At 56.0% G+C, this 18,951-nt stretch overlaps 1 protein-coding gene across 2 annotated transcripts in view; it reads right to left on the bottom strand.

The window, feature by feature from the left end:
- Positions 1 to 4,556: 4,556 nt before the first annotated feature.
- PXDN (peroxidasin) overlaps positions 4,557 to 18,951 on the bottom strand; it is a 66,895-nt gene continuing 52,500 nt past the window's right edge. For both annotated transcript variants that reach the window (XM_030844492.2, XM_060309567.1), the window contains 7 exons: positions 16,760 to 18,263; positions 13,959 to 14,093; positions 13,444 to 13,652; positions 10,781 to 10,901; positions 10,474 to 10,606; positions 8,593 to 8,703; positions 4,557 to 8,043 (listed from right to left, as the gene is read on the bottom strand). In XM_030844492.2, coding sequence (XP_030700352.1) covers positions 7,924 to 8,043; positions 8,593 to 8,703; positions 10,474 to 10,606; positions 10,781 to 10,901; positions 13,444 to 13,652; positions 13,959 to 14,093; positions 16,760 to 18,263 — 2,333 coding nt within the window. In that variant the 3' untranslated portion in view covers positions 4,557 to 7,923. The remainder of the gene's footprint in view (positions 8,044 to 8,592; positions 8,704 to 10,473; positions 10,607 to 10,780; positions 10,902 to 13,443; positions 13,653 to 13,958; positions 14,094 to 16,759; positions 18,264 to 18,951) is intronic.

The raw sequence follows: 18,951 nt of genomic DNA, 5'->3' as shown, positions 1-18,951 counted from the left end.
GGTATAGAACAGAAAATTGGGTTTATATGGCTTTTCCTAGGCCTGAGAACGGTATGCTTAAGAGGAAATAGATAACGGGGGGGCTGTTTTGACTCATTTTTATGAAAACCAGAGAAACCCCTGCATGACTTTCCTGGCGTTTCTCTCTTCTCCAGGGTTATGTCTCCACCGCCGAGAGAAAGCAGGGGAGGAAGCCCATTCCCGTCGGTTCAATAAAGGGCAGTGAGCCCCACCCATCTTGAGGAGGCCGGTGGCAGAATGGGGACAGAGGCGGAAGGTCACCATCACGCCCTCAGGACGGCGGCTGGTGGCCAGCAGCGAGGCTGCCCTGACCGTGCTGTGGTCACGCAGCAGCGGGCAGCCCTGTACCTGCTCCCCACGCCCCCAGACCCACGCCTCAAACGCTGTACCAGCGACTTCGCTGTCTCATCTGTCTCTTCAGATACGCTATCTGCAAAAATAAGATTATTCAATCAGCCTCCAAGTAAAGACCTTCACCTTGAAGAGCGATGGGGCCGTTGCCAACGAGACGTGAGCACCAGATCAGCAATGACCGTTTAAAATTTAATTTTTATTTTATATAGGGGTGTAGTTGATTTACAGTAATAGTTTCGGGTACACCAGTGATTCAGTTATATATATGTGTGTATATATATATACATCTCTTCTTTGCCCATATAGGTTATTACAGAATACTGAGGACAGTTCCCTGTGCTATACAGTAGGTCCCTGTTGGGTCTCTATTTTATATATATTTTATATACTATGTATTTTATATACAGTAGTGTGTATATGTTAATCCAAGACTTCTGATTTATCGCTCCCCCAACCTTTCTCCCCTTTGGTAACCGTAAGTTTATTCTCTATGTCAGTGAGTCTGTTTTTGTTTTGTAAATGAGCTCATTTGTATCACAGTTTCGATTCCACACGTAAGTGAGATCCTATGGTATTTGTCTTCCTCTTCCTGACTCACTTCACTCGGGATGACAATCTCTATATCCATCCATGTTGTTGCGAATGGCATTATTTCATTTTTTAATGGCTGAGTAATATTCTCTTGTACGTACCAAGTAAGAATTCATGGAGATAAAGGTAAGAGGGGGTCACTAAGGAGTCTGTAACATGGCCAGGACGTAAGAGCTGAGCGCAGGAACGATAACGGGTGAGTCCGCAGAGCAGCTCAGGCCGACGGGCGCCCCGCTCCCACTGGTACTTTCTCGGAGGTCGGCCGCCAGGGGCTCAGGTGGTCAGCAGTGGGCAGCGGGTGCATGGGAATAGTTCACGTAAGGAGGATAAGGACAAGGGCAGACACAAAAGCAGGAAAGGGGCACGGGGCAGGGCGGCGGGCTTCAGTCACACGGGAAGGAGGGCTGAGGGCTGGGGGCTGAGGCTGTGTCCAGGTGTATCCCGGCCTCTGCAAGACCTGAGGTGTCAGCCGTTGGCCTCTCGTTTCACAATATTCTGAGTCCAATGAGGGAGTTTCTCATGCAAACTCTGTTGCCTTTAAGTTCAGGCAGAGCCTATGAAGTATTTCAGCACCCTCTTCCTCCTTCCTGTCGGCATGAAAACACAAGTCACTGCTTATTGTTATTTTGAGAACTAAATGTGGAACCTGGGGGATCGGAGACGTCTCCAGGAGCACAGCTGTGCCCAAGTGGCCAGAAAGAGAACCGCACTCCTACGGCACTTGTGTTAGAGCCTGGTTCTGCACTAGGCACTTGATATGAACCCCCCAGCTGTCTGCACAGCAGGAACATGTGGTGTGAATTAAACTACACACACACACGCGCGCGCACACACACACACGCGCGCACACGCGTGCACACGCACACACACACACACAGCACACACACACGCACACAGGACACACACACAGCACACGCACACACAGTACACACACATAGCACACACACACAACACACGCACACACACACGCACACACGCGTGCGGCCCCGAGCGCAGCGTCTCCGTAAGCGAATGAAAGCGTGGTTAGGATTGTAGTTCAGCACAAACAGGAAATCATACTTCAAGCATTCAGATTCCCAAAGTTACAGAATGTCGTCCCCCCATGTGAGGAACATTCGATGAATTAGGCATTTCTAGCAGCACCTTGGGTGAAGTATATAGCATGAATCAAAGTGTTAATTCAACGTAGGTGTTCATTTTCTCTAAGTTTGGTGAAATGAGAAAAGTACTGGCCTCAGTCAGAAGAAGTGGGTTTGAGCCTTGGGTCCACGATTCCCGACTTCTGTGGGGCCACGGGCAGCAGAGGCGAGACCCAGCCCGGCTGAGATGTTCCGCGGACATACGGCCAAGGCGGCACCAGCATCCCGTCCCCTCTCACTTTACTCACGCTGCATCACGATTACAAGAAATGGTGACCGTGGCTATTCTCTGAGTTAATTTCTGGTGCCGTAATTTTTAAAGAACACAAACACCAATGTTTTCCAGGGACTTCCTGTGAGAACAGCTGCAAATTAAGTCATCCAGCAGAGGCTCTGTTTGTGTACCCTGATTTGTTTTGCTCAAAGATGAAACAACAGGAGAATTCGTCTGGGTGCCAGGAAGGATGAAGCTAATGGGAAAAGCATGTAACAATGACGTCATGAAGCTCCGAAGTTTGGGGCTTTCAATCGAGGGTTAATAACCATTACAGAGAGATTCGATTTTGATAAAACACATCAAAAATAACATTTTCCATGATACTTAAGATTATGCTCAATGTTGGAAAAGGAAAGAAGGTTATAATGAAAATCAGAAGATTCCTACCACTCTCCTTCCCCAAACCTCTCGCACAGCAAAGCCACACCGGACTCACCGTTCTACCCTTGAACAGTCCCTGCAAGCGAAAAGGGACAGTCCCCTCCCTCCCCAGTAACACCAACGTGTCCATAAAGAAGCTATTTCTGAAAAACGGGGCTTCCTGGCAGAACCGACTAGACCAGCATCAGGCTGATGTTCAGAGTTATAATGGGAAAAAAGCCTGACTTCGAGATCACTCTGTTAGTTAGGGAAACATTTACGGCAGGAGGTAAGGCTGCCGTGGGAAAGACCACGGAGACGTTCTGGCGGGCTTCCTTCCTCTGGAGACCCCGTCTCTGGAGAAAGAAATCCAGACGCTGAAAGAGCAAATGAGCCTGAGCTATTTTTCACAAATCCCACAAACATTGAAATAGGCACCACTAGAGCCTCTGGAACCTTCCAACTTCAAACATGCTGCCTTCCCTGTCAACGCCTCCAGGCTTTGGGTCTGAGAGTATCTGTTACCATTAGCATAAAAGGCAAATCCACAACTAGATTTCAAGCATGAAACCTTAACACTCAATACCTGAGGAAGCAGGAACGTGCTCTGCTCAAGGCCTTTGCCAAAGCAGCCGCTTAAAGAAAACAGGACGGCAGCCCAAAGGGCCGCACAGCGGGAAGGAGCCTTTGCAGAGGAGCCTACGGGACAGGACAGACACAGGCCTGGGATAGGCTGGCTGCAGGGGGCCCCAGGGCTGCCCTCCACTTGCGGGTGGCCCGGTGCAGGTGCCCCGCCTCTGGGCCCATTTCCCCTCTTCTGCAATTACAGGACAACCCATTTAGCTGTTCAAGCCGAGACTCCCAACCGTCCATGGTGGGCATTTGGGACATGCAAGGCTCCGGTGGCTTCGGGGACAGAGGACTCCGCACCCCAGTCGCTGACGTGCTCATCCTGCTCCCCCATCTGTCTCCAAGGTTCTAGGGTCTCATGGCTACAGCTGCGGATGGTGATGCGGTGGTGAAACCAGAAGAAACATACTCAGGTGACTCCCTGAAACTGTCAGAAAAGACTCTTTTTAAAAAATGCTTTTGGGTCATTCTCTAAGCACAAGGAAGAATCGTTTTTTTTAAAAAAATCTTTATTGGAGTATAATTGCTTTACAATGGTGTGTTAGTTTCTGCTTTATGACAAAGTGAATCAGCTGTACACACACATATAAGGAAGAATCTTTTGACAAATCATTTGGCAAACAAAACACAACTATTTATGCCACTGAGCACATAATTTTGCCCACAGGAAACAGGTGTGAGTATTTTAAGAAGGCACAAGGAATGTTTCCATACATTCTCCTCATTTTTCCTTTAAATAAGACTTTATTTTTTTAAGGGCAGTTTTAGGCTTACAACAAAATTGAGAGGAAGGTACAGAGAGGTCCCATATATCTCCCTGCTCCCCAACTGTTGAAACTGCTTAATTTTTAAATATCTTTCTAATGACTTCAGATTTTTATTATGAAATAAAATACACAAAAATTACCTAAAAGTAAACCGACAGCTTAATAAATTATTGTAAAGAAACTCATGAAAACCACCAAGATCAAGAAATTAGGTTTTACCATAATTATCTCAGAATCCCTCTCTTGATTGTTTTTATATCGATCTCTCTCATTTTCTTTTTTTCTGAAGTTTATTTTTTTATACACCACGTTCTTCTCAGTTATCCATTTTATACATAATAGCGTATACATGTCAATCCCAATCTCCCAGTTCATCCCACCCCCACTACCCTCCCCCGCCCCGCTTTCTACCCTTGGTGTCCGTGTTTGTTCTCTACATGCGTCTCTACTTCTGCCCTGCAAACCGGTTCATCTGTACCGTTTTTCTCCTCTCCTCATTTTCTAAAGCAAGAGACAAACGCTTTTGCCAACTTTACATCGCCCACTTCGTTTCATTTGAAATGGCACAGGGTGCTTGGGGCTGTGTTGACCTGGGTCAACCTCTGACCAGGAAAGTGCCTCATTTAATTTGTCTTTTGTTGACCGAGGGGTGGAGAGCAGGTGAGCTGCAGGTGGGCCAGGCACCTTGGGCCCCAGCCTCTGGCAGAGGCGGCCTCCAGCCGAGTGCAATGGACTGTGGACCCTGGGTCCCCTGGGGAGGTGGTCGGGGCACCGTGCCTGCTGAGAATCTGGCCGAAGGGGGACTGCTCTCTCCCACCCCCTACCTCAGACTGATGGATGGTCCTTCCATGGGCCAGGGGGCCACCATCCATCCCAGGTGCGGTCAGCACGCCAGGGTGGCCGGCACACAGCACAGGTGCTGGTCTTGGGTCTTGGGGGAGGGAGAGGAAGTCCAGGCAGGCCCGTTTCCGGGTCCACAGCCTGGCCTCCACATCGTCCAGTCTTTCTATCAACCTGCGGCCCACACGCCCTTCTGCAGCCACTCTACCTGGGTACCTGCTTCCCGAGCTCCAGCTCACGGGGATCCTCGAGCACCCAACACTACGTGGAGAAGCTTATTCACGTCACACAAAAACGTACATAACACGACATCTGTCACTCGAAGAAAAGACAGCTGCTCGAGTCGTTCCGCGCAATCCCTCACCTTCCCCTGTGACCAGGGCGAGCGCCCCAGGACAGCGTCAGAGGACAGGCTCAGTATTGCCTGCAGTGAGGCAGGATCGTGAAAGTTCAAGTGTCTCATCACAAAGTTTGAACTGATTTGGCAAATTCAGAAACTTCAGTACTGAATGTTTCCCTTTCAGTTTTCTTCCTGTGGTAACTCCCTAACGAGCCACGATTTTTCCAGCTCCTGCAAAGACACCCTCACATCCCTCCAGGTCCCTTCAGGACGGCATCCTCTCTCCTGCCTGGACCCAGGGCACCAGGGGCTGGAAAGCTGTCACACGGTCACATGTTTCTGGCCACAGAGCCAGAAACCTCGGGGGTGGGGTAGGGGCTGGAGGTTTCTCCTGGGAGCTCGCCCCCAACCTGCCCAAAATTCACAACACGGAGGTCAGCTCTGTCCACAGGACAGCATCCCAGCCACAGGGGAGGACAGCCTCCATTTAACTAATCCCCTTGTTTTTCTTCCTTTTCCACTTTTTTCTATGAATGGTGGTCCATGCAGAGACCCAGGGCTCCCCAGGGGACCCGCCTCTGGGATCGGCTCATGAAAAGAAGAACACCCATTGTCCGTTTGAAAATGTGGCCCATTTATTGGAACTGAAAGGCATCGTTACATAGTGCAAACGGCTCTTTGGTGACGGACTGATTACAATGAACAGAAGAAAGGCACTTGCTCCTGGCAAAGGGTTAGAAAAGTCAGGGAATATGTACATGCAGCTCCCCACGGGGCTGGAGGCGTGTCCAGGCCCCTCCCACCACCTCATCAAATGGCCGATTCTGCAGACGTTCCCACTGCAACCGCAACCGCAGAACTTCTCTGTGAATCACAGCCAGCCTCCCGTCGGGCTAGACAACGCCATGCCAGGCTGCCTGTCTAAACCCACCCTCTGCATGAAACCAGATAAACCTCCCGGGCACCTTCAGACACCAAAACACTCCAGAAGGCGGGATTTTATACCTGAGCAACTTACACAGCCATCAACTTTCAGACAAAGTTATCCGTTTTCTGCTTACAGAGACTGGTTCCAAGATTTGGTTATTTATTCAGTGTGAGTTATTAGTTCAGAAGAAGTCCCGTGCCTGTGAAACACTGGAGTTTTTACTGATCACTTAGTGATGTGTGAGGACAGACTTCAAGCCGACCGTGTGTAAGCTGCTGTCGAGTCCTCGGGCTGGAATGTTAGCAGGGCAGGCACTGGGGTCTCCTGTGGCCGGGAAGAAGGCCTGTGCTGGGCCGAAACCAGGCTTTCAAACTGCCCACTACCTGCTGGATGCTGGCGGGAGCCCTGCCTCCCCTCCCCCACCCCGTGATGAGCTCCACACGGGCCACAGGCTTTGGCCCCTCGGACCGAGACGGCCGGGGTCCTCGAGGGTCTCCTGTGGGAAGGGCAGGTGGGCGCTGTATCCGCGCCCAGCACAGGACCCGGTTCGCTGTGGACACTCAGGTCTGCGGAACTGAGCAGGACGTCCAGGGACATGTTTCTCAGAACACAGACCACTTTGTATTTGGAACAAGACGGGAGGTTTTTGGTCAGTTAAAAAGACGGAGACCATGAGGTATGGAAGTTGCTTTTCACTGAATCCTACGAGAACTTTTGCAGAGTGGAAATGGTTTTTCTGATGTATCTAAAACTAAAGCATGGGCGAAATTTCATCAAACATCACACGCTGTGAAAATAGAAATGAGGTATAGGGATTGGTCGTTTTTCTTCAATGCACTCACACAACCTGAAGTTAGAAAGGTCCCAACATTCGAACTCCTCCCGTTGGAAGAAGAATCTAGAGCACTGTGGCCCTCCTGTGGGCTCTGGTGGGACAGAGCACGCGCTGGCCACAGCTAACGCTGGCCGCGCAGGTCAGTAGGTACCGTGGCGTGGAGCGGAGGGTTTTCACATCTGGTCCACACCAGCCAGCGTGCGTGCAAGTTACAGGTGAACGCAGACCTGTTCTAAACGCGGCTGAAAAACCTTCCAATCCCGGGCGAAGGAGTCGGGAGCCGCAGGACGGGCTGCTGCTCCAGGCGGTGGGGTCATCCGCCCTGTGGGTCCAGGTGATGCCCTGGGAGCTGCCGAGGGCCGGGGCTGGGGGGATGTGCTCACTGCCCAGACCAGTCACCCAACACGCTCCGCAGACACTGCTCTGTGTGCCAGAGACTGAGTTTCTTTCCAGTCCCGTGTCCCTCCTCTGGCGGCTCCACTCTGCAAGCTCCTGGTACCAGAACCAGGCGGGACTAACTTTCAGTTGAGAAGAAACGGTGACATTAGGTGAAATCAAGTTAGGAGCCTCAATGGTTTAATCGTGCAATTTAATAGTAGCACCAATTTTTCATTTGGAAAAAATTAAATAAAAACCTGAGAAGTCTAACATGAAGTTAGGACACGTGTCTGCTCCGTGGTCTGTTGGCGAGCACTCCGGCCTGAGCCCCCTGGGCGAGTTCCGACACGGCTCCGTGCCGTGGCCCCGAGACGTCCCGGCCTCGCTGTGCCCTGTCCCCTGCACTGCCCGCTCCGGCCTCGCTCTCCAGGGGATGAGGGGGAAGCTCAGGGCTCAGAGGCACTCAGGGCTTCTTCCCCATGGAGTCTCCCGGGCAGACAGGACAGCAGGCCCCGCCGACCCTCACGGGTGCTGGACAATCGGCCGGCTGGCAAGTCTCCACGAAGCAGGTGACCTGCCCGTCCTGGAGGAGAGACGGCGCCCGAGCCCGTCAGTCCTGGGGACCCGGCCCCTGCATCTCACCCCACCCCCAGCTCTGACCTCCCACTGGGGACCCCGGGATCACGTCCCTGGGTGTCAACCAGGAGGAGGTCCGGCTAGAGAGGAGCTGGGAGGACAGGGCTCTGCCCAAACCTGACAACCACCAGGGACACTGGACGGACCCCTGCTCCTCCAGAGCCAGGGGACGAAGTCGCCTCCCCATGTGCACCGACCCGCCCACCGTCCTCCCGTCCTGGCTCCCAGCCCCGCCCCAAAACTCCCGCCCAGCCTGGGCAGCGGCCAGGCCCCCCTCCCCTGCGGCCACCACTGCCCCCTCGGTCCTCTTGCTCCAGGACCGAGAATAGTGTGGACAGCCCTGCGCTGACCAGGGGCAGTGATGTCCGTGTCGACCTTCAGCAACGGCTCCGGGGGAAGAGCCCTGAGTTCTCAAGGGACGTGGGAAGGGACCCCACAGCTGAGCTCCCTGACGGCCCTGCTGCCTGCCCGGGTCCCCCGCGGCATCCACACTCACGCGGCATTCACAGACGGTGCAGGGATCCCGTTTCCATGTGGTACCGTCCGCGCGCGAGCTGCCGTCTGCATCCACGCACTCGGTGCTGAGCCGAGACTCGAGTTTCTGTATCTGCGGCAAAGCAGAAGCGCTGGTCACCGGGACGCAGCGGGCAGCTTGGGTACCGCGCACCTGCTCCCTCACTTGAAACGATGCCTCACGATGAACGGGGACCGAGGTGAATGTCTAAAGCACTTTCCTGGAACCTCAGATTTACTCGTTAAGCAGCTGGTAGCTGTTTGTCCAAAAGCTCCATGACAACAGCCTGACCTCCGCCGTATCTGAGGCCAGAAGTGCACGGACTGTAAGTACGGTGAGTAGTCGGTAAAGAAGAGAAGAGAAACCTTAGAAAGAAGCAGAGAGAATGCCGACACAGGACTGGGTGACAAGAGCATTCTGCACCAGCTTCTCAAAGGAGCTCTGGGCTGTGACCGGCTGCTGACCCCGACGCACACCGGCCCCAGCTTGGGGCCACCCTCTTGCTGGGAGGGAGGCGCTGACAGGGTGGCGGGGGCTGGAAACGCTGGGGCCTCTGCACCGTGGAGGGTCCGGCAGCCCCGGCCCATTTCCCTCTGGGATACGTGAGAGGAAAGCAAACTTCCACCTCGTTTATTTAGCCCACCATCGTTCGGGTTTTCCGAGTCTCAACTGACTCATGAACGAGGTGTGGGATGGGCACCGCCAGGCGTGGGGTGGCCAGCCTCTCACCGCCCCGTCCTGCATCCCCGTCTGGTCAGCCTGACCCATGTGTGCAGAGCGACCAGGCCTCTCTGCCGCTCCCTGTGGACTCTCAGGGATCAGGGGTCAGCTGTCTGGCCCTGGACACTCATCCAAGGGTGCAGCCCCACCCTGGGCACGCTGTGTGGTCAGCTCAGGGTCTGCTTGGGTTTTCTGTCTCCAGCTCCAGGCAAAGGGCTTCTTGTCCGGGCCCTGAATCCAGCGGGAGGCCAGCTGGGGCAGGCCAGTCCTCCCCCTGCCCACCCCCCCAACCGTGGCGAGTCTGTTAGCACCTGAGGCTGTCAACTCTGTCCCCAGACCCCTAGGCAGGAGGAGAAGCTACAGGGCAAGCACAGAGCAGATGCAGGGCAGCCGGCGCACTTCTCCCTGGAAGATACAAACGTCTTCCAAGCCCGCGGACTGAGACCCCCAGAAGCAGGACGTGGCCTGCACCACAGATCCCCAACTCGCAGGCCTGTCTCTGGAATGTTCCACAGCATCAGAAGCCCTTCTCACTGGGACCCTCTGGGACCCTCTGCATGCATCCCATTAACCTGAGATCTCACTCTTCACTCCCACTTAGGTGACATCACGCTGAGACCCCCGCGCAGACACGGCAGGGGTGGGGTGCGGAGGTCTGCAAACCCTGCAGACCCCCAGGGAAGAGCCCCAGAGTACAGATGTGCCGGTGCCCTTCCGGCGCCCAAGGGGACCCGACCTCCATCAAAACCTCCTGATCCCCCTGGGAGCAGAGGCTTAACAGTCATCCCTGAAGAGGAGGCTTTGGGCAGGACTTGAGGTTTGAATTCTGCATGGCCCTGACCCGGAGCCCCTCACAGCCAGTGTTCGGGGGGAACCCGCGCCCCTCACCCAACGCGCCAGTGGGCAGCCCACGGCCGAGGGTCCCCGGTCCCAGGAGGTCCAAGGGCAGCTCAATGCGGCCCAGCTGGAGCCAAGCCAGAAAGAAGGGCAGAGACAAAAGTGACCTCCCTGGAGGCTCCCAGGCCGAGGACCAGGGGTATGTGGGCAGCACCTTCCCTTCACCGTCACGGGAGAAACGCACACCGGGCCCAAGGGTGGAGAGGGGCCGGGCAGGCCGGGGAGGTGAGGATGGGGGCGCCCAACCTGCTTCCTGAGGTCCCTGATGGTCTTCTGCATCTCCAGGACAAACTCCCGGAAGTCGCTGGTCCCTGCTACTGGTGGGCGCTCAAAGGCGGTGGCCGAGGCGTTACTGGGCCTCGTCTCGGGCATCCCGGCTCTGCTTGGGAGGAGCAAGGGAGACTCAGGACACAGCCAAGGGTGTGCGGCTCCCAGGCCCGAGGGCGGGGCGCGTGGAGTGGCTGCATGGGTGCCCTTGAGGCACACCCCCCCCACACCCAAGGGCCAGCTGGCAGGGTGCACGGTCCCAGGTCCCGGCGGGGCTCGGCCGTACCTTGGCATCTTCCCAGGCCCCGCATCCGTGGCTGGCTCGTCCTCCCGGTAGCTGAATTCAAGGGACCGCCTGCCTCGGAAGTGGTAGGAAAACGCGTTGAACTGTCCCCGGGTTCTGCAGTCTGCGGGCAAAGCGCAGACACGTTAGGGTCTCGAGTCCCACGAAGGGGACGTTAAGAACAGCTCGGCAAGTATCACTGTCCTTCCCGCAGGACACGCGGGGCGCTGAGGTCGGCAGCGCTGGAGGCACTGTCCCCACTCCCCTTCCCCTCCCCACCCCAGGTGAGCGGCCTGGAGCCCCCCGACCCCCAGTGCTGCCCCCCGACGACACCCTCCTCCGGGTGGGGCATGCGCCTGCTGTGCTGCCCACACGGGAGTGGTTGGCACTGTTTCAGTAACTTCTACAGTGATCTCAGAAGTGTGTGCATGTGTGTGTCCTCCTCTCCGTGACTCATCAGTCCTCACAGAGAGGCTGAAATTCCTAACTTTGGTCAAGAGAAAAAGACACGCATCCTCCCAAGGGCAGTTTCTTAGGTTTCTCACGTGTGCAGGTTTCGTACTTGGATTAAACAAATACACAATTAAGAGATGAAGCTTAAGAAAGTTTGGGTTAAGTGAGTCTTTTTTTTGCGGTACGCGGGCCTCTCACTGCTGTGGCCTCTCCCGTTGTGGAACACAGGCTCCGGACGCACAGGCTCAGCGGCCATGGCTCACGGGCCCAGCCGCTCTGCGGCATGTGGGATCCTCCCGGACCGGGGCACAAACCTGTGTCCCCTACATCGGCAGGCAGACTCTCAACCACTGCGCCGCTGGGGAAGCCTGTAAGTGAGTCTTTTATAAACACTGAGGTGTCGATAACAGCTACCGACATTTGGTTCTGTCAAACCATAACTCTTTTTTTTCCGCCACTTTTTAGATATGGCTTCTGGACTAAAATAAAAACAGATAAAGTTTATAGAGCATTCTTTAAGTTCTGTCAGCTGAGGGCTATGCCTGCTATTTCTAAGAGGAAAAGAATCCAGAAGAAAGGATGCTGGAAACTGTACCAAGTGCCTAAGCCTCTGACTGTCCAGCGGAAGCAAGAAAAGGCTCTGGAATGAGGCACAGACGACGGAGCCTGGATCCAAGACTCAGGCTCTCAGAGGACTTCGGGTTTCTGCAGCAAAAACCAGAAAACCGGTCTCTGTTCCTTTCTAAGCAGCTACAGGGAATCTATCTGGTAAAGTTATCAGAAAATGAAGATTCTGTATCTGAAAAGAAAGACTGGCTTTTTCCAATGATTTTCAAAGAGAACAACCGTCTGCAAACACAAGAATCAAATTCTCCGCCATGTGTGTGGAAAACTGTTGTGACCTTAATATACTAGTCAGAATATTTTTTTTAAAAAGCGAAAAAAAAAACACCAAGTTCCCAACAGCTATAAAAATGAGAAATTAATGCTTTGGAAACTTGGGCATGTAGCGAGCAAAATTTTAACATGCATGTGAATTCTCCTACAACGTTGCAAATCGTATTCATTATATATATATTTAACGTATTACGTATCCCATGTATTAGTTACGTACATCATACGTACGCACAGAGAGAAGCCACAGACACAGAATCACAGCAGACACACTCACTCACACACAGAACGTGCATCGACCCAGATTTCAACACTTACTAACGAAAATAACAGCTCATTAAAATTAACTACTAGCGAGAACCACCTGGCCAGGGCTATTCCTGCGGAAATAACGAGGTGCAAAAGAAAACCGGTTTCTGCACCTGGTGTCCATCGCCAGCCGAGGCGGAGGGCCGGGGGCCGGGGCCCTGGGCCCTCCTTGCCCACCTCACCCACAGGGGCTGTGTGGCCCGTGGTGTTGCCCCAGGCTCGGGGCCCCATTTCCTCACCACAAGAGTGGGGTTACCCAGAATGGGTCCTCAGTGTTCCCCCCATTGCAATGTTCCCTGGGTCTCTGATCACAGTTGGAATTAAACCGAAATTATGTTCAAATGAGAACGTGCGGTCGAGGTTAGCTACGACCCGGCTCGGGAATGCTGCGTAGGAGCCGCCTGGACGGCGCATCCAGAAACAGCCGCGGCGGCAGGACAGGCACCGCCGCCTTCGTGGGCTCCCAGGTGCCTGGGTGAGGCCGCCGCGCAGCTGCCTGTCACACTCTCCACCTCCTCAGGAGGTGATTTATGGCACGTTTCTCTGCTTACACAAGCTCTTCTGGACACTGAGAACACACAGCACGCAGTTTTAAAATTAAATTTGATGTCTGGCAAGCTTTGCGATCTGTTTCTTGTTCATATTTTATCTGCGGGGACAGACAGGCAGGCTATGAAATGCAGACGTGTGATAGGTTTTAAAGAAAAGCTGGGAGCTAAGCTCATTAAAGTTTTGCTGTCTGTTTCTTTTACTTAGTAGTTCTCATTGCTAACTCCTATCTCCTGGCATCACAAATTCTTCAAAACCATGACTTTAATTATCCTCGGGTTCCACTGTACTGCTCGGTATGGACACTCCAGAATTTACGGACCCCTAGAGCCGCCTGTTTCGTTTGTGTTCTCACTGCTGTGCCGATTCCAGCCCGTGCGTTAGCGGGCACTAAGCTTCCACCCAAACTGTCGGTGAAGGAGGACGGACCCCGGTGAGCGGCAGGGCCCCGGGACGCCCACCTTCACAGCAGTCTTGCCACACGCGGAGGTCCAGCCGGGGGATCTCGTCACAGCTGCTGTACCCGTGGGGGAACTCGGCCACTCGGAACACGTCCCTCTGCACACGCGTGATGTTGTCTGAATTGTCGCACACGATCCGGGCCAGCGACGTCTGCTTGATCTGCGTGAGCTGGGCGGGGGTGAAGACCCCCGGGTTCTCATACCACAACCTGCGTTCCCCAGAACGAGAGCAAAGCTCAGGGAAAACACGACACGGAAAAGCCCCAGGGGGCTGGTTAAAATATTCCCCACACTCAGTTTCGCCAGTGATGAGACGTAAGTGGTTCAATTAGGTTATCACTTAAAAATGGACTCAAACGTTACTGTGAGCCACTCAGAAAACGAAGACCAAGAAATGTGCAGTGACATCAGCAGGGGCAGCTCCTCTGATGGACCAGCACAGGCCACCTTCCAGAAACACTGCCGGCACACGGCCACCTACCGAATTACCTGGCGGCAGGTGCATCTGCATTTACCTGTCCCCGTCCCGTAAGCGCTTGAACTGTGTGCTCAGCAGACACATCAAGGTAGGCCCCAGGCGGCTGCCGGGGACCAGGTCCTCCACCATGAGGGCGGGAAACAGGTCGATGTTGAGCGGGGAGCCGTACAACCTACGAGACCAAGCAGAGCCTTCAATTCACTGAGCAAAGCCGTACCTGGTGAAGAGCACAGCAACCAGCGGAAAATAAAACCCTCGTGGCTTCTTCATCATTATTTGACGTTATTCAGGTCTTCACTTAGTAAAATCCACTTATTTCTTTAAAGCATCTATCCATTATGTTTTAAAGATGTGTTGCTATTTCCCGTTCATATACGCATGATAAAATACACACACGGATATATTTATCATACAAAGCTAGAGAAGCCAAGAACACACAAGGAAGGAAATTAAAACCACACCTTTCCTGCCTATTTAGAGACAACTTGACATTTACTGGAAACCCTTCCAGTGTTTTTGTCATTGATACACATGAAGAATAAGCTACACACACAGCTAAAGACACGTTTTCAAAACAATACTGGGATCCTGCCGTACACTGAAAACACACTTGCTGTGAAGAAGCTACTTACTAAGTGGGAATCGCACAAAAGACTAAGACAGCAAGGTCTAATGTTCAAGAACAAACTTTTTCATCAAATTCTTCCAATTCCTTAGAAATAAATGCTTCTAAGCAAAGAGCTGACAACTTCTCTAACATTGTTCTTATCTGATCTCTCCCGACACCCTGGGCGGACGATGATGGCTTCGTTTCAGCTGCCACCCAAAGCTCCACTGGGCCTTTTAAGTGCATCCTGTAACCGAGACGCCTTTTCCACCTGCTTGGACTAGGGGTGCGGACTGCGGACAGGGCCGTGCCGGGCCGTCCTCAGCGCTCCCCCTCTCAGGAGCAGGGTGAGCGCGAAGCTGCCGGAAGGGCATTCAGTCCGAGGACACGCCATCCTCCCTCTCCCCAAGTTCAAGGACGTTCACACTGAACTTTATCCAAATTCAAGGACGTTCACACTGAACTTTAGTTCATATGGAAACACAGTCAGAAAGAGCCTTGCAAGTTTGGTTCTCCGCCTGCAGGGGCTTTTCCCAAAGGAGACACCCCGTTCCTGGGCAGGGCCCCCTTCCGTCTTCCCCCGACCCCTGGGGGACTGGCCACACAGGTGGGCCCCGCAGACCCCAGACCGAAGCAGGGCACCCTCCTGCTCACAGCCCCCCAGCACAGGCCACACTTCCCCCTCGCTGTGCACCCAGAAATGGACAGATCTGATCGGATGCCACCAACACAGGTGCAAGCACACGCTCCCTTAAGCCCCGTCTAAAAGCCTCTCTTCCCTGACAGCGTCACTGTCCCACAGCTGGGACGCACTGTCCCGTGTCGTCACTCTGCCCGGGCACCTGTCTCATCCCCACTCGGTGAGTCAGGCCTGACGCAGAGGCGGGTAAGCGCGTGACTCTCCTGGGGGTGGATCACACTGACAGCCTCTCCAGGGTCCCCGGAACTCGAGGTTCAGGGCCCCCAGCCCCCAGCAGCGCTGAGCTGGAGAGCAGACGGCTTTGACAGACGCTGGGCAAAGGAAAGAAACACCGGGAAAGTGATCTCGTCAGTCTGGACAAGAACAACGGAGGATATTCAAGCATGAAGAACACAGACAGTCCACACACCCTAGCTGAGCAGCCCGTGCCACAAAGGTCCCTGTACCGGGGGAGCGTGCGTTTACGTACCGGGCAACCTGACACTGTTATGTGAACGAACACCGGAACATCTTCAACTGTAGAGCGTGACGCTCGCTTATTCACAACCTGCGATAAACTACGAGTAAAAGGCATTTTCTCCGGAAGGCGCAGGCCAGGCCCTGAAGAGGACACGCCTGAACCGCAGCGTCAAGCGTGTGACCGAAGCATCAGCGATTTACCTCCTAGTGAGCAGGAGCGTCCAGAAAATGACCCACGTGGGCCTTTACAGAAAAGCATTTTTCCTTTTCAAACATACTGTAAGTACACAGTGACCAGCGGGCTACAGGGGACCCTTGTGGGAAAACTCTAGTGAGTGGTTATTTCCATTAAAGACCCCCCCAGAGAGACTAGAACAATTAACGAGAAAAACAGGACTTAAGGAGCCAGGGCAGACTGGACACGAGAGGGGTGGGGGCGGGGGAGTCGTGAGGACCCTGTCTAAGCAGCGATCTGGACGCAGAGATCCTGGGGAGGAGGCAGCCGCTACAGGCAGGAAGCCCCGTCCCGCCAGACGCCGGCCCCTCGTGGCCTGACAGGGCCGGCCCTGGCCTCTGCGGGCCCACGGAGGAGGGGCTGCCCGGGGGTCTCCAGGGGCCCTGCCCCACGCGCTGGGCGTCCTCCACTTCCGTGCCCCCGGCCCAGTGAGCCCTCTCCCAGGAGGGGGGAGGCTGCTGCCTGTGACGGACGGGGGTGCAGGGGACGGGCGACAGGCCCGGGTCTGGGGGACAGCAGGTTTAGGGAGAGGACTCCGGACAAAGCCTCATAGCTGGGGGCCCGCCCGTCCTGCGGCGCCAAGGGCTGGCGCTCCGGCTCCCAAGGCTGCAGCAGGGTCTCTTCCCCGAAGCGCCCGCGGGCCAGTCTCGTCCTGCCCGACGATCTCATCCCTCCACACCCCTCCCATCAGGCCCGCCGGACAGGGCCCCTCATCTCTGAAGTCAAGCCTCAACCTGCCCCCTCCCCGTCTCCACGTGCCCCCCACCCCCGAGGCTGCACAGACAGAGACTCAAATCCAGGGGCCACGACCCCCTTGGGCTGTCCCCCCACACCCACCGTTGCAGCTTCTCCCGGATCTCGGGGCTCCTGATCTCGTTCTTCAGGTCCTCGAAGGTGTGGGCGGCCGACAGGTTGCAGTAGACGCGGTAGTCGTGGTAGGGCGGGATGCCGTGGTCGCGGCCGCGCTGGATGTTGATGGCGGCCAGGTCCAGCGCGACCGTGTGCGCCATGGAGAAGAGGCGCTCGGTGAGCTCCGTGTTGAGCAGCTGGGACGGCACGCGCATCTTGCCCGGCACGCCGAACAGGCCGCGGAGCAGCGGGTCGATGCCGCCCTCGTTCACGATGCGGAACGGGGAGAAGAAGGCCTTGTGCAGCGGCACATGGCCGTGCGCCACGGGCTGGAAGTTCTCGTCCAGCCGCTGTAGCAGCGGGTTGACCAGCGTGTGCCCGAACCGGAAGGCGGCCGTGGCGAAGGCGTTGGAGATGCCGGCGTTGGCGCCCGGATCGTAACCACGGTACTCGCCCAGCATCTTCATGCCCACCTCGCCCAGCACCTTGGGCAGCCAGTGCCGGTAGGTGATGTGCTGCACCTGCGCCCCTACCACCTTGCGGGCCTCGTGGTAGACGGTGTCGCCGTCCCAGTGCGGGTTCAGCGCCAGCAGCTCGGCGGCCACGCGGTTGTGCTCGCGGAACCACAGCGTATGCATGCTGGTCAGGCCGAGCTGCTCGTTGGCGCGGTGGTCGCCAGCCAGGAAGCAGGGGATGGGGCTCTCGTTCTCGTCGCGCATGCACTCGGTGGGCGGCCCGGCCGCAAAGGGCAGCAGCGGCTTGCCCGAGCGCTGCACGATGCCCTGGCGCAGCAGGCCCCGCTGGCTGGCCAGGTCGCGGATGGCGCGGGCCTCGTGCTCGGAGCTGCCGTAGACGTTGGAGGCGTCGATGTACGAGGTGAGCTGGTTGATCTGCTCGCGGGGGTACACGGAGTTCATGAGCAGCGACGTCATGCCGCTGCCGCACACCGGGCTGGAGCGCACGAAGAACATGCAGCGCGCCCCGCTGCGCGCTCGCGGGTCATCGGGGGGGATGGCCACCGAGAAGCAGGGCGGGTCGCTGCTACACGTGGAGCTGCAGTGCTGCCCGTCGGAGAAGCGGGCCTGGCTCAGGGCCACCACCGTGGAGTCCAGGTCGTGGTCCAGGAACTGGCCCCACTGCATGAGCATGTGGGTGAACTGCTCGTCCGGGGTGATGGCCTCGGTGCCGATGAGGGCCGTGGACACCAGGCGGGGCATGGGCAGCGGGTGCCCGTGGTAGTGCCGGCCCGGGTCGATACCACGGGGCGTGTTGAAGCCGTTCTCGTACACGGCCTTGAGCAGGCGCTCGAAGGCGGTCAGCGAGGCGCCCCACATCGGGTGCTGCAGGTTGTTGCAGGTGCCGTCATGCGTCCGGTACTTCTGGTGGAAGCACATGTCCGAGCAGTTGTTGACACGCCTGTGGGCCGTGCAGCCCGACAGGTTGGCGATCAGGCTCAGGTACTGCGGGGACACGAGGTCGTTGTAGTGGTAACCTGGACAGAAGGTGGAGACACACCTCAGCAGCCCGGGCACCAGGCGGGCACGAGCGCTGGCCCGGGGCCCCTGCCAGCTGGGCCTACCGGACCGAACAGCAGTGCCGGGACCCGGGAGAGAACAAGCAGGGAGGTGAGGAAGCTCCCGCAGGGAAGTCTGGGAAGGACCTGGCGCACCAGCTCCCGCTCCAAGCTCTCCCAGACCGGCGCCTGGGGCTCCATACGCAGGGCCCACGCTCCCCACACGGCCGCGGGGTGGTCACCACGCATCTCGCGTCTCCCTTCGGGACCGACGCCCGTGTACGTTTAAAGAAGACAGGTGGCAGCTCCCCTCTGCAGAGGACAGCGTCCTAAGTACCCACATAGAGAAGCAGTAAAGAGATGGAGGTGACATTTCCCAGGCTGGGGGAGCAGCAGTCAGACACACAAGCGCTGGAGGCCTGCACGAGAGAGGAGCTTTGCAGGGATAGGACACTGGGCTGCCATCGCCATCTGGCGTCGGGCTCAGACCCGACAGCCTGGCATCTCCCGCCTCCCCAGAGAGAAGGGCGAGGCTGGCACGCCTGCTCTGTCACAGCCGCCCTGAGAAGTCCTGAACGGCTGAAGGGTCAGCAAGGAAAACGCTTCCTCCTAAACACTGTCTGGGCGCTAATCCCCCTCCGGCCCTGCAGAGGCTCGGGCGGGGCCC

This window comes from Globicephala melas, chromosome 12, assembly GCF_963455315.2.
Source record: "Globicephala melas chromosome 12, mGloMel1.2, whole genome shotgun sequence".
NCBI lineage: Eukaryota > Metazoa > Chordata > Mammalia > Artiodactyla > Delphinidae > Globicephala > Globicephala melas.
Note: the sequence above shows the minus strand (reverse complement) of the source record. Positions and strands in the feature narration are given on the sequence as shown.